The sequence below is a fragment of the Equus quagga genome, chromosome 7 (genome assembly GCF_021613505.1).
Source record: "Equus quagga isolate Etosha38 chromosome 7, UCLA_HA_Equagga_1.0, whole genome shotgun sequence".
NCBI lineage: Eukaryota > Metazoa > Chordata > Mammalia > Perissodactyla > Equidae > Equus > Equus quagga.
This window is the reverse complement of record NC_060273.1, coordinates 66,779,199-66,795,210: the sequence shown is the minus strand read 5'-3', so window position 1 is coordinate 66,795,210 and position 16,012 is coordinate 66,779,199. Positions and strand designations below refer to the sequence as shown.

The 16,012-nt window shown below is 38.1% G+C and overlaps 1 protein-coding gene across 5 annotated transcripts in view; it reads right to left on the bottom strand.

Annotated features, from left to right (window-relative positions):
* Positions 1-5,608: 5,608 nt before the first annotated feature.
* The window catches only part of FAM114A2 (family with sequence similarity 114 member A2), a 34,402-nt gene continuing 23,998 nt past the window's right edge, over positions 5,609-16,012 (bottom strand). For all 5 annotated transcript variants that reach the window (XM_046668057.1, XM_046668061.1, XM_046668060.1 and 2 more), the window contains exons 10-14: positions 14,006-14,128; positions 13,355-13,494; positions 10,921-10,993; positions 9,002-9,055; positions 5,609-6,914 (exon numbers count right to left, since the gene is read on the bottom strand). In XM_046668057.1, the coding sequence (XP_046524013.1) occupies positions 6,813-6,914; positions 9,002-9,055; positions 10,921-10,993; positions 13,355-13,494; positions 14,006-14,128 (492 nt within the window). In that variant the 3' untranslated portion in view covers positions 5,609-6,812. The remainder of the gene's footprint in view (positions 6,915-9,001; positions 9,056-10,920; positions 10,994-13,354; positions 13,495-14,005; positions 14,129-16,012) is intronic.

Here is a 16,012-nt window from a genome sequence, read left to right as displayed (position 1 = left end):
GGAAACAACAAGTGTTGGAGAGGATGTGGAGAGAAGGGAACCCTTGTGCACTGCTGGTGGGAGTGCAAACTGATGCAGCCACTACGGAAAGCAGTATGGAGTATCCTCAGAAAATTAAGAATAGATCTACCATATGATCTAGCTATTCCACTGCTGGGTATTTATCCAAAGAATTTGAAAACACAAATGCATAAAGATGCATGCACCCCTATGTTCTTTTCAGCATTATTCACAATAGCCAGGACTTGGAAGCAACCTAGGTGCCCATCAAGGGACGAATGGATAATGAAGATGTGGTATATATATACAATGGAATACTACTCAGCCATAAGAAATTATGAAATCCGGCCATTCGTGACAACGTGGATGGACCTTGAGAGTATTATGCTAAGTGAAATAAGTCAGAAGGAGAAAGTCAAATACCATATGATCTCACTCATAAGTAGAAGATAAAAACAATGACAAACAAAACACATAACAACAGAGATTGGATTGGTGGTTACCAGAGGGGAAGGAGGGAGGAGAAGGGCAAAAGAGGTGATTAGGCACATGTGTGTGGTGATGGATTGTAATTAGTTTTTGGGTGGTGAACATGATGTAATCTACACAGAATTTGAAATACATTACAATGTACACCTGAAAGTTACATAATGTTATAGTCCAATTTACTGCAATAAAAAATAAATTTTAAAAAATAAAATAAAAACCAAAATGGTTCCACTTATGTCAACTTTTCATACATGCAATTATAAGAAACAGAGATCCTGTGTATCCTTTACCTAATTTCCTCCAATGGTAACATCTTACAAATCTAAAGTAACTTTCACAGCCAGGGTATTGACATCAATACAATCCACCTACCTCATTAAGATTCCTCTGTTTTCCTTGTACTCGTGTGTGTGTGCATTTAGTTCTGCACACTTTATCACACGAGTAGATCCATGTAGCCACCACCACAGCCAAGATACTTCATCACCACAAGGATCCCTCCTGTTGCCCTTTTAAAACCATACCTTCCTACCTCCTCCCCCATCCCTATTCCTAACCCCTGGCAACTATTAATCTGTTCTCCATTTCTATAATTTTGTCATTTCAATGTTATATAAATGAAATTATACAGTATGTAACTTTTGGGGTTTGGATTGTCTCAGCATAATTTCCTTGAGAGTCATCCAAGTTCTTGCATGTATCAATAGTTTGTTTCCTTTTATTGCTAAGTAGTAATCCATGGTATGGATGTAACACAACTTGTTTAACCTTCAGCCATTGAAGGACATCTTTGTAGTTTCCAGTTTGGGGCTATTACAAATAAAGCTGCTATGAACATTTATGTACTCCTCTCTCCTTTTTGATCACTAATTGATACAGATGCTTACTTCACCGAGATCTTTGTTCCTACTGTTGTAAACATGACTTGTCACCACACTGTCCTTTCTATGCCAACTCCTAGTGGCTTTGGGTAATCTGCCCAGAAGCTCCCCTACAGGTATTAATCACTAGACAGGCACTTCCAAGTCTTTCCTCTAAAAGAAATAAAATACACCAAACATGAGCCAGACAACCCGGGCTCACACTGCAGGGCCTCTGCCATTTATACTTGTGAAATCTCAAGCAAGTCGCCTAACTTCCTGATCTGTTTCATAATCATCATAATAAAATAGCTAATAGTTGTTAAGGTTTCTTTACTGACAGCTCATGGTGGGAGTGTAACGTAATGGTTAAAAACAGGAACTCTGGTACCAAGCTGCCTGGGTTTGGGTTTGAATCCTGACTCTAGCACTTGTTGGGTATGTGACCTTAGGCAAGTTATTCAACTTCTCTGTGCCTCAGATTTTCCATCTGCACATGGGCATGCTAATAATTCCTATCTCAAGATGAGGATTAAATTTATACATGCAAAATATTCAGAACATGCAAAGTGCTTAGAATAGTGCCTGCCACGCAGTGTTCACTAAATTAGCTCATTTGCTATAAGGCAGGCACTATTGTAAGCACTTTACACAGATTATGTTATTTAATTTTATCAATGACTTTATAATACAAGTGCCGTTATAAGATCAATTTTACAGATGATAAAATTGCAATTTAAGGGATTAAGTCATTTGCTTATGATCATGGGGCTGGAAAATGAGGGAGCTGAGGTTCAATTTTGAGTCTGTCTTTGCTCCTAAACTGCTGGCACATAAACTGGGCTTGTCATTGCCCTGCCTTGCAGAGCAGTTGTGAGGATTTGCAAAGAAAAGTGTATTCTACGGTGTCTGATATTCAAGTTGCTCCACACATGTTAATTTAAGTATTGGTGGTTGATGAGCAATAGATCATTCTGTAGTTCTACATAGCAGAAATTGGCATCTTAAGATACAAACCACAGAGACAAAAGTAGCATTGAGTTTTGAGGGATACATCTGAAAACATGCATCTGCAATGCCAACCTGCCCCAACAATCACAACCAGACTGAAGTCCATCCAACTTCCCCACAATCCACTACAACAGAGCAGCTGCCTCACTTCCTTTCTCAGAGGGCTTTGCAGCTACAATGCAGAAATTGCTCACAGTGGCACCAGTGCGAGCTCTTACAGGACAGAGGCCACACATTCTGCATTTTCTTGCCCCAGCCCTTACCCCAATGGCTGGGAGCAGCCTCTTGGCAAACGTGTACAGAACCCCAGTGAAGCTCTGGTGTAACAGAGTCACTTCCTCTTATGAGGCCTCAATGTCCCTAGCTGTGAAATGAGGGGTTTCAACCTTATATGCACGAGAGTCCCTTCCAGTTCTATGTTCTCCACTAGTAGCAAAGCACTAGGCCACCCTTTTTCTTTTTTTCCTTTCCTTCCTTTTTCCTTCCCTCTCTCCTATTTTTCCTTCCTTCTTTCTTTCAGTCATGCAACAAATATTTCCTACCATGTGCCAGACCCTATGCTAGAAACTGGGAACTCAATGGTTAGCAAGGCAAATACAGAAAAAAGGGACTTAAGTGTTTGCTGATTTACTGAATGCTGTAAATGCACAAGGATATTCGATTCTTACTTTGAAATTTTGCTTGAACACACAACCTAACTATGCAGTTCTTATCATTCCCAATGACATGCATGCGAGAAGCAAAGGAAGATCCAGTTGTACCAAACACTTAAGAGAAGTTCTTCAATTCTGACATACACAGCAACAATTATTACGTAGACAGTTCAGGCTTAAACAGGCTTGGGTGAAATTGCCAAGATCATCGCACCAGTTACCCAGGTGAGACTGGCTGGTAAAAACTCTGTGAAAAACTATCCCAATTCCAACTTAAAAACGTGCTTTAAGAAATTAAGCATATGTGTGCATTCACAGTCAAGTTGGGAAAACGACTTCCTCTTTAGAACTAGCTTAAGAGTATAAGCAGTGGCCCATGTGTACAGAAGGAGACAAATGTGGAGCTGACCAACAGAAACAGATGATAATGTCATTCAATTTGTAGTCTCTGTATCTGCCCCTTATAAAAGTAGAAACTTAAATGTTCGGAAAAGTCAACATTGATGTGCCAGGGTGAAGTGATCAATCACTGCAGCCTTCCTATGCCTTTAGCTCAAAGGACAAATTAGTTCAGAAAATCTTCTGATTTTTAAAAAATTTTTCCTGAAGAGTTAATAGGGGAAGCAATAGACATGAAGAGACTTTGAGATTTGGCCAGATGACGTAATAATAAGCAAGTATGTAATTAAAAGGGCCACAAGTAAAACAGAGAGGAACGAGTGAACCAGTCCTCGAGGAGCATCACGGTGCGGTTGGAAAGTGACACCAGTGGGCAAGTTTTCAAAATTCTCATATATTAGCCAGAGGCCTTGATGATATGTTAATTAAGAGGTTTGTTATTTTTACAACTGCCTTACTTCTCGAATTCTGCATTTTAAGTCTTTTATGAAAATGAACACCGTGATGTTGTTAAGACATAATAGATTTCAAATCTTTGACATTTGTGAAACATGTTTGTCAAGTACCCATGGTGGGTACAGTTTTATTCTAAGTTTTTCCAACCTGAGAAAAGTCTCATTTTTAATATTCAGAATATATCTAAAAATACAGAAAAATGTCTACTTCTCAAATGATGACATCAATAGCACCTACTTATAAAATACCTCTCCTTCAAATAGGTCTTTACGTAAAAACAAGTACAAAAGACAGGGTCATCATTAAGGATTAGGAACCCAAAAGATCTTATTTCCTGATTGTAGGACTGGAAAATTCACATTTGTGCATCAGCACTGATTTTAGATTTGTGGAAATGCCACCTACATGAATTCCAATTTCATATTTCAGAGGCCTGTCATCTAGGTATCTATGCTTTTCAAAAAAATTCTATCAAAAGCAAGTAAGGAAAAGATAACTCATCCTTAACACATTTCCAAGGTATTGCTTAAAGGAAAAGAAAATAAGAAATAGTCCACGCAAGTTTCTATTTCTTTTAGACTAAATTAATGAAATCTCTTTTAATCACAGCCTTTAAAGATCCAAATAGTAGGAAGAGAAGGATTTACCCCAGTAATAACTGAACATTTTATCTATCGGGGTGTCAAGTGAATTGAGAAGAGGGGTAACACATATTAGGACATAACAGTAAATCTTAACCCACCAGAAAATTCAAGGGAAACAGCACCAAAAGAGTAGGTATCAAGAAATTACATCACGTACCCACTCCAAAAGGAATAATGAAGCACTCACCATCCAAAACCATCACCATAATCCAACAGGTTCCAAAGTGTCCCCTGAATTTACCTATTCAATGAATGTTTATGCTCTTATTTCTCTATGTCTACTGAATCAAGGAACGTTCATTCTTTTTCATTATATTCTAGGTGGAAGGTAGGCAAGTGTTACTCAGAATTAATTGGTTCTTTCATCGCTTCATTGGTGGTCTCTTCAATCCAGTAAAAAAACATTTAGCTGGGTAAGGGGAGCTGACGACAGTGATGAGAGAGAAAGAAAAGAGGCAGTGAGTCACATTCACCTTTTGTAAGGTTCTAAGCTATAAGTGTTCAAATTCAGGGCTGCAATCTGGATAGGTGCATAAAAACAGTCACCGTTCTGTCCCCCCATTTACATCCTTCTTCTGGAAAGAAAAACCATAGATGTGTTTCTAGATCAAAGAGGAAAAGCTGCAAACTGCCACTGTACAAGAGGCTGAACAGCAGGCAGTGTGACCAGTTCCTAAACCTTGCTCAAGGAATACCCTGCTCACGGGGTCCAGGTCCAGACACAGCAACGGAGCTTGAGGCAACAAATAAGGACTGGGGACACCAGCTTTACTAACCAGAAGGCAACTGTTTTTCTGAAATTTCAGAATTACTCACGTTGAGAAGGGTGAAATTTATCTATAAAAAGAAATATTCAAAAATTTTTCTGATATTAGAAGAGAATATAAGCACAGTAACATTTTAGTGCTGTTGGTATACCTTTTTAGCACAAATCTATTTATTTTCCTCCTTACTTACAAACTGCCCCCTGCCCCAAATAAGGAGATTACACAGAAATAGTCTTGATATCAATGTATGTTATAGCTTCGTTTTCCTATTTCCTTGGTCTGAGAAAGATACTGGGGCTCATGTTTAGAAAAGTAAATGAAAGGATCAATTGACATGATTATTACATTTTATTTAAAGATTTTAGAATATGAGTGGAAGAGTTCACAAAAGTTACCTGAATCATTAAAAACCACAAAATTGGCGAACTTTCTAAAAAAGAGTGGATACCAAAATAGCTTTTAGGAAGATGATAACCCTATTAGTCTCTTAAATTGCTGAAGAGAGCAAAAGACGACTTAAGATCTGAAGAATAAAAGTTATGTTTATAAACATGCTAAAGAATAATTAAAACAAAACAAAGAAAAAAGTATGAGGAAAAATATATTGTGTCTTGTAGGTTAAATCCTATTACAAATGAACATCATTTCTATGGGACTCTACAGTCCACTTCAACAATATTCAAACAGAAACACCATTACTAAAAGAGCTTCAACACTCCTCTAGAGTTGGCTATTACAGAATTTATCCTACACATAGGTTAGGCATGAAAAACATCCTGAAGAGACTCAGAATATCTGCACACATAAAACTCTCCAAATTGCACTTATTGGTCTTGAATCCAGTTGAATGAGGGTCAACTACAACTTGAAGCTAGTCACCTTGGGGTAGAAGAGTGACTTCAGGCCAAAGGGCACTCGGCTATGGTTAATTCACATGGCTACAAGTAAATTCTTAAGTTTCTCCTCAATTCCAAATATCTACTGAGAATTAAAGAGCAGAGGAAACTTTCTAACCAATTTTAAGAATTCACATAATAAAGGGTAATCATTACAGAGTTTATAAAGCCATAAATTTTACTATAGAAAGGAGAAAGTACATGGCATTAATAGATCAAGCATGTGAATTCTAGAATACCGAAGTTCTTTTTCTCTTGCTTAACAATCAATTATATGGGCTGCAAACTCATATCCATGACAAACCTGTAGTGTTTTGCATCATGTCAAAGAAAGACCAATATATTTGCCTGAGTGTCCCACTAACCTCTATCTAGAGCTATTATTCTTGATCTTTCTATAAAAGTTTCTTTTCAAATAATTTATTAATTATAACAACTGGGAAGAACAGTGTGAGGACCTGAATACATTAGCCAAGCAGTGAAGGCAACAAACTTCCTTTAAACCTGCTCTCCTGCCTGTAAAATAACCCTTTCCCTCACTTCTGCAAGGGTACCCAGAAGAAAGTGGCATTTCTTGGCCATCACAAGTCTCAGGTGGCATCTTCAATGTTCTGACAAAGGTCTCTGAACCTGCAGCTCATGCCTCTGGTAATTCAGTCCTGTTCTCAATGAGAGAAATCTCCAGCACAGGTAAGAGTAGCTGAAAGGCATCCTGGATATAGGAAGCACTGTTTGATGCCTGTCAGGATTGAGAAAACAGGAAAAAGAAAATATTACAATGACTTAAAAGAGAAAATATACTATAAGACAACAAAAAAAAAACAGATTAATTTTTATAATCTAACTAGAATTTTCAGCCTGGCAAATAAGAGCACAGACTTAACCATTTCAGTAAACTTATAAGGGAAAGAATGGTCTAGTTCTTAAGATGATACAACAGCACCAAAAAAGAATGTCAGTATTTTCATCCAATTTGCCCATCAGAAATAATAACTGTTCTTTGCCATTCTCCTCAAATTCGGCATTCAAAACTTACTTATTCTTTGATTGAATGTGTAGATTCTGCCACAGCATTTTAGTCAATTACTCAAAGAGGATTTCAGGGGTTATGAATCCTACACCAATGGGATTTCCAATCCATTGTGAAAGTTATTGCACGGATTCAACACAATTAGTGAACACAAGATAAGTGCTCACGAACATAAACAAGGAATACTGCTTTCAAAGATGATACAGTATAAATATATTTCTATTGGTACAACAGACGTATTTATGAGAAGTGTTGTGGAATCATCACGCTCAGAGTTTGTCAGACTTCATTTATATCTGACAAGTTATGACTTTACAGAAGAGCAACAACAGAGAGTTCATATATTAAGAGAAAAATGTAGAATTTCAAGGACAAGAGTGTTTCCAATCTGTAAGCAAGCACAACCAACTCAAAATAGCAATGGGGAACCCATATCAAGTGAGTTTATCTTTTTTGGATTTATCAATGGCAAGTACTCCTATTTAAACTTTAGTATGACATTTGATATTGAATTTTCTAGCCAAAGAGACCTCAGAGATCATCTAGTTAAATCTCTTATTTGGCACATAAAGATAAAGAGATTCCTAGAAAGATAAATGCCTAGTCCAGGGCCACACAGCAAATCAGGGAAGATCCAGAACAGGACTGGGCTCCTGGTTTACAAATTTCTTTCAGTTATACCACTCTGCCATCTACTAAATCACAAACTTATTTTTTTTAATTGTTTAAGTGGTCAGAAGAATTTTCCTGGCTATTCAAAGAAAATTGTGTAGTTAAGGAATTAAAGGCTTTTCCTTGGTGGTAACTTTAAAAGAACTTAAAAGTAAAGACGTTAACAGTCAGTAGTTAAAAATTGCTTTCAATTCATATTTAAAACCTAATCAATTATAAAATATATTTTCTTTTGTTTTTTCGTTTTTCTCCCCAAAGCCCCCCAGTACACAGTTGTATATTCTTTGTTGTGGGTCCTCCTAGTTGTGGCATGTGGGATGCTGCCTCAGCGTGGTTTGATGAGCAGTGCCATGTCCGCACCCAGGATTCAAACCAACGAAACACTGGGTCACCTGCAGCGGAGTGCGCGAACTTAACCACTCGGCCACGGGGCCAGCCCCTAAAATATATTTTCTGCCACCAGACTTACATAAATATAATTTAAACAGATCACCAAATGTCTAAAGTGTTTGCACAATTAATTTGCAAGGTAAGAGTTCTTAAAACATGGAATCCAGAAAGCATCAAACATGGAGGCAATCTAATAGATCATGGGATCTTCTTGTACTCCCCCTTTCCATGGATTTAAACCATCTATCTCCTTAAATCGAACGGACTTATGGTGATTATGTAAACAGTTACCTCTTTGACAAAACAAAGCAAACTTCATGGCAAGACAGTGACAAAATGTTTCGTTTTGTTTTGTAACAAATCTCTTCCACATAAACCCTAGACCTTTAAGAAGCAGTGCTTACCTGTTTGTAATTTTCAGCCTTTCATGTTTACCAGCTGTTTCCAGAAGGTGTTTCATTACTGAGAATTGTCCATTAACTGCCAAGGGGTAGTACTAAGTAATGACAGCCCACTGCTTCCTTTCCACTTTACCTGACAGCTTCAAGTTTATGCTTTGTAATTAGTGAACAGGGAATATGCATCAAACACACCATTTTGGTCATATCTACATCAAAATGGCTAAACTACCAATCTGGTGAAAAAACAAAAAAGCTAAAACATAAAGACTTAAGAAGAGTTAATTAATATGTAGTGTCCTAGAAGTCAGAGACTTAAAACTAATTACTACTAACCTCTAGAAACACTGCAGTGATTAATGGATTAAGGACATCTGCCTTTTCTTTGACCTAGAAAAAAAGTTACAGTGTTAAGTGAGCACAGCAGATTAAAAAAACAATAAGCAGAGTATGATCCCACTTTGAAACAAACACACACCCCATACATAAATATAAGCATAGAAAAAGCCTGGACTGAGAGACAGCAAAGTGTCATCTCTGTAAGTGCTTTAAACTTCCTTCTTTATATCTTTCTGTGTTATCCAAATTGAGTGGGCTCCTTTGTAGTTTTTTACTGACTTTAAAAAGTATTTTCATTTTGGAAGAGGCAGTAGAAATAGGACATTTGACCAGAAAACTTTAGAACAATTTTAAAACAAAAGATGCGGACAAGGAACATGTGCTCAAAATACTCAATGGTTTTTAAGATGGACTGTTCGGAAAACAAGGAAATAAACAATGCGAATTTATTACTTGCATGTGTTAGCACCTTATAGTTGACTTGCTGGGTTAAAGTATCTTTATGAAATACCTGGAAATATTTGGCCTCAGAAGATTAACTTCAGGAAACCCAGAAGCTCTATTAAAGAAAATACTAAGAGAAAAAGAGAAGCTGCATCAAGGATTATCCCTTACAGGAATAATCTAAACTCAAAGTACGAAAAATTAGTTTGGGCCAGGCTCTTAACTAAAATAAATTTAAGGGCCCAAATAATTTTGCTGCCACACTGACACTTATATACTTACTACAAAGAGATTTTTTTTAATTGAGGTATAATTGACATACAATACCATACTAGTGTCAGGTGTACAACATAATGATTCGATATCTGTATATGTTGAAAATGATCATCACAATAGGTCTAGTTAACATCCAGCACCAGTTACAAAAATTTTTTTCTTGTAATGAGAACTTTTAAGATCTACTCTCTTAGCAACTTTCAAATATTCAATACAGTATTATTAACTATAGTCACCATGCTGTACATTACATCCCCATGACTTATTTATTTCTTAACTGGAAGATTCTACCTGACCCCCTTCACCCATTTTGCTCACCTTCATCCCCCACCCCTGGCAAGGACCGACCTGTGTATCTCTGTGCATCTATGAGCTTGGTTTACTACAAAGTCATTTTTATTTGCTCATTTTAAAATGCCCTTGATTTTATCCTAATTCATGATTACTGATTTCTGAATCATCTTCCATAGTTCACACAACTTCAATAAACTTCTACAATTCCTTAAAAACAAAAAAACTTTAGTTTTAACTACATCTCTCCTTCTGGCTGGTAACTGCAAAATATGAGCATTGCCATAGTGTAAGTAAGGCACTGCTCCTTAAAACTAAAGTCAAACTTTGGGTTTTTATTTTATCAAGGTCCACATTTCCTGTGCAGGTCTCAGAGGGCAGCACAAAATATACTGCAGATTTCAAAAAGGGGAGAATAAAAATGAGTTGCAAGTCAGTTAGACATAGTCAAGCTGATCCTAAAATTCACACAGAAATGCATAGAGTATTATCTGATAGTACAAAGAAATACTGATACATGCTACAATGTGGATGAACCTCAAAACAATTACACAAAGTGAAAGAAACCAGACACAAAATACCACATGTTGTATGATCCCATTTATATTAAGTTTCAGAAAAGGGAAATCCATAGAAGAACGTAGAGCAGTGTTGCTTAGAGCTAGGAGAGTGTGGACGGGAAGGGAAAGGGGACTGACAGCTAATGGTATGAGGTTTTCTGGGGGATAATGGAAATGGTCTAAAATTAGATTACAGTGATGGTTGCACAACTCTGTAAATAACCTAAAACCATTTAATTATACACTTGACAGGGCAAATTTTATGGTATGTAAACCATATCTTAATAAAGCTGTTTCAAAAAGAAAAAAATAGACATTAGCCCAAGAGGAGACACGAATTCTTACCCCGGCAGTTGTTAGACAGGTGGTGAACTCTTTAGACAGAGAGGACAGCTCTTTACACAACATAACTGTCATCCTAGAAAAGAAGGGAGGAAAGTCAGGAAGGTTCCTTTTATTTTCCAATAAGCTATATTTAACAACTGTGAGAAGAAAACAAACTACTCCTGGTACCAAATGTGAAAGAAGAAAGCTTTTCAAAGGGAGTAATTATGCCTAAATCAGCTACTAATGTATTTGGGGATCCACTTGAGCAGGCCTTCATGTTACAGGAAGAGGAGGTTCAGTCCTTGGAAAAATACTTTTCTACAAAATCCTCTAGAAAGTACTATACTTCGAGTTAAACAAAGGAAATAACTAAAATACTTTTGTTTATTTTTTTTGAGGAAGATTAGCCCTGAGCTAACATCCACTGGTAACCTTCCTCTTTTTGCTGAGGAAGATTGGCCCCGAGGTAGTATCTGTGCCCATCTTTCTCTATTTTATATGTGGGACACCTGCCACAGCATGGTTTACTGAGTGGTGCTAGGTCCACACCTACCAAACTGGCGAACCCTGGGCCACCGAAGCGGAGCATGCAAACTTAACCACTACGCCACTGGACCAGCCCCTAAACTACATTTTACAGAGACAAGATAGTACTCAAAAGATTCTACATTCCATTTAGAAGTATAACTAAAATAAATATTAATTCAATCATTCATTCAACAAATATTTACCAAAAGCCTTCTATGAGCCAGGTACTGTTCTAAGCACTGAGGATATATCAGCAAACAAGCAAAGTCCCAATTTTCATTGATTCTTATTTGCTAATTAAGGAAGTGTCATTATGTGCTGTCAAGTCAGTTATGACTCCTGGTGACCCTATGAACGGGTGATTGTCCACAACGTCCTACCCTCAACAGCCCTACTCAGCTCCTGTACTCATGCCTATGGCTTCCTTTATGGAGTCAACCCATTTCAAATTTGGTCTTCCTCTTTTCCTGCTGTCCTCTACTTTTCCCAGCACTTTTGTCTTTGCTGAAGAACCCTGCCTTCTCAAGTTGTGCCCAAAGTAGGACAGCCTCAGAGACCACATATTTATATGGATGGATGTGTGTATATGTTTCCACACACACACACGCACATTATACAGTCATGCATCACTTAATGACAAGGATATGTTCTGAGTCATATGTCCTTAGGCGATATGTCACTGTGGAAACATCACGGAGTGTACTTACACAAACCTAGATGGCATAGCCTACTATACACCTAGGCTGTATGGTACTAATATTAGGAGACCATTGTTGAACATGCAGTCCGTCACTGCATGAAACATCATGTGGTACATGACTGTATACTGTACATGTATGTATATATGTATATACATACATATATACACAGATATATAAATATAAACACATAACATACATACATTTGCACCAGTTGGTGATATGAGCTAAGAAAATAAAGTGAAGGATTAGAGAATAGCAGAAGGTACTATTTTAGACGGGGTGGTGAATAAAGGCCTCTCTGAGGAGGTGGTATTTGAGCGGAGTCCTGAACTCAGTGAGAGAGTGGGCCAAGACTGAAAAAGCATTCCAAGCAGTGGAAATAGCCACTTTTCCACAGAACAGGCTGGTTTGGGGTTGTGAGTCCCTCATCCTAAAGACGTTCAAGACAAAACCAGGCCCCTCTGTGGGATGTTGTAGAGGGTCAGTGAAGCCCTATGAAGAAGAGGTCTGGAAAATAAGGGCCCCTCCCAATCCTAACACACTGGACACTCACACATATTTTTTTTCCAATGAAAATTTTAATTATTTAATTAGAAGATTTATTTAGAAGTATTTTTTTCCCTGACTACCCACATCCTATTATTTTTGAATTTTTTGTTCAAAATCAGCAACATGGTAAAAAGAAAAAAGGGGCGGGGGGGCAGCGGGTGTTGGGACTTAGCCAGACCTGGGTTTAAATCTCAATCAGCACAACTTGGACAGATTGCCTAACTTCTCTTGAGTCTGGGTTTCCTCATTTTTAACGCTGGAATAATCACTTACCTTTAGGGTTGTTGTAAAAATTAGAAATGGCACGTGTAAATCCCTTAGCATGGTGCCTGGCATATAATCAGCACTCAATAATTAATAACTATTAAGAATTGAAAACGGAACTATTTTCTGGTTTTATTTATGCAAAACTCTATGCCTATTAATAGAGACCAATAATCTGAGAAGAACTAGTTTTCAGAGTATGAGTTGGTTAATAAAAAAGGGTAATGAAAAGAAACAACACCCCGGCTACTTATTAACTAAAACCCAAAATGAACAAACCTCTAATATGTGAATAGTGCAATGTGAATAGCATGTTGCTAAGAGAAAAGTTTCTACAACTTTGGAAATAAGCCAAGAAAACTCTTTCAGCAATTTGCATCGTTTAGAGGGATACTCATACTCATACTTACTGGGAAAGGGTTCTGCTCCTTTCTACAGCTGTCACTTCCTGCTTCCTGCCGTGCAGAACCAGAGCTGCTGTTTTGTGAAACAGTTCAATTGAGTAGGCAGTTAGTTCTGCTAGGCTCCGGATTGCAAATGCATGGATATCCTGGACGGAAAATCAAAACAAAGCATGTTGTCGGTTTTTCATTCCAGAGGAAATCACACCACCTTGCTCCCCTCGTACTGAAGGATTCAATATCTTGAAATTCAATATCTTGAAAACAGCAGAGACTAACAGCTGCTCTTCAACAAACCTCCTCTTCTTTCATAGTAGTGATGTAATTTTACAGCTGGGCTCATAGCTGCAAAAACAGAGGCTCCCCTGAAATCAGGTGTAACCACGTGAGTAACTTTCGGCCAAAAAATTTACATAAAGATTGTCTTATGGCAGGTTCTGGGAATCTTCCCTGTGACACCACACACATGGACCCTTTGTCTCTTTTTCTTTACTCCTTCTTTCATCCTATAGTCTGGAACTAAGATGCTGCAATCTTGGATCACAAGGTTGAAATTACAGATAGCAGTGCAACAAAATAGAATATGGTTAGGCCCCTGATTACAATACCCACATCTCAAATCTTAAAAGAGAAAAAAAAAGCCTTAGTTGCTTTGGTTACCTCTATTGAATTTTTATTTATATGCGCAGTTTTTTCTGCTTCCAACTGTTTTTCTCCTTCTTCCTTCTCTTCTAATGGCTTGGACAGAGATGTCCTGATCCACTCGTAGGCTGTATTTCTTGCCTAAATAAGAAAAAGATTATTGTATATCAATAATTCAATTCAACTCAAGAAGATTACTGCGCACCTACCAGGAACATGTTGGCATCATGGAAGTCAGTGCTCTTCTTCTCACCTGAACATACAATCTAGCTTTCCAGTACTTATTTTAATACTTCTCTCTATAACACTTAACACTACCATCCAACTCACTCCTTCTGGAATTCTCTAATCCTCTGGCTTTTTTAAAAACTGAAGTATAACTTACATACAGTAAAGTGCACAAGTCTTCAGAGCATAACTCAAGAAATGTTGACGTGTATATGCCTATGTAACTGAAACCCAGAGCAAGATACAGAACATTCCTATCACCTCAGAAGGTCCACCATACCCCTTCCTAGTCAATACTGATCAAACTGAGTCCCCACCACCCTGCCCAAAGGTAACCACTCTTCTGTCTCACAATAAATTAATTTTACCTGTGCTTAAAATGCATATAAATGGAGTCATAAGTACGATCTAATTTGTGTCTGGCTTCTTATGCACAACATAATGTCTGTTAGATTTATCCATGTTGTTGCATGTATCCATAGTTCATTCTCATTTACTGCTATGTAGTACTTCATTTTATATATATACCGCAATTTATCCATTCTCCTGATGATGAACCTTTGGGTTACTTCTAGTTTTCTTTGACTTTTGTAATACAACTATCTTTTGTTTCTCCCCCTACTCTTACAAGCATTCTTCCTCAGTCTCTTGTTATGTATTGATCCTCCTTTGCCGGCCCCTTAGACACCAGTATTATCTGCAGTTCTAGCCTTGACTCTCTACTTGTCTCACCTACTCCCTCTCCTCTCCATCCATCCTGTTTCAGTGATTTTAACTATTTCCTAACTGCCACAGACTTCTAGATCCTTATTTCCAGCATGACCTCTCCTGAAAACATGTTCCAACTGCCTGCTGGACATATGCATCCAGATATTCTATAGGCATCTCACATACACATACAAAATTTGAATTAATCATCTTTCTCTCCCTACCCCCAAATTTTTCATCCTCTTTTATCCTCCAGGACTTCAGAGGAGCTACCATACACCAGTCACTTGAGGCAAAACATGACAGCCATCCTAGATTCTTCCCTGTCTAATCAATCACCAAAGTGGTCTGATTTCACCCTACATATTGCTCCAATCTGCTCCTCCTCTTCCGCTCTATTATCACTACTTGAGTTCAGATCTACTTTACGCCAATAGCACTCTGATTGGTCTCTGCTTCTGATCTGGCTAATCTTAAATCCATCTTCCATAAAGCTACCAGTGATCTAAGCTCAGAGCTGATCATTCTTCCCTTCCATAGCTCTTCATCACCTAGATCATGCTTCTTCCCTTGAATCTAGGAAGTTCCCACGACCTAGATCCTACCTACTTCTCCAGCTTTGTCTCTTACCCACATTCTACTTTATGATCTGGTAGTAATGACCTGTAATGTACCTGTTCTTTGCTTATGCTATTCCCTTAGGCTAGAAGGCCCCTCTTATTTTTTTTAGCCAGGGTAGGTCTTAATTTTCTTTCAATCCTCCACCCAGACATCATCTCCTCCAGGTAACTTTCAAAGGCTTTCCAGGAGTCGGCTCGGTGGCACAGTGGTTAAGCGTGCACGTTCCGCTTCTCTGCGGCCCAGGGTTTACCGGTTAGGATTGCAGGTGCAGAGATGGCACCACTTGGCATGCCATGCTGTGGTGGGTGTCCCGCATATAAAGTAGGGGAAGATGGGCATGGATGTTAACTCAGGGCCAGTCTTCCTCAGAAAAAAGAGGAGGATTGGCAGTAGTTAGCTCAGGGCTAATCCTCCTCAAAAAAATTAAAAAAGGCTTTCCAGGAGACTGGGCACCTAAACAACCCTTCC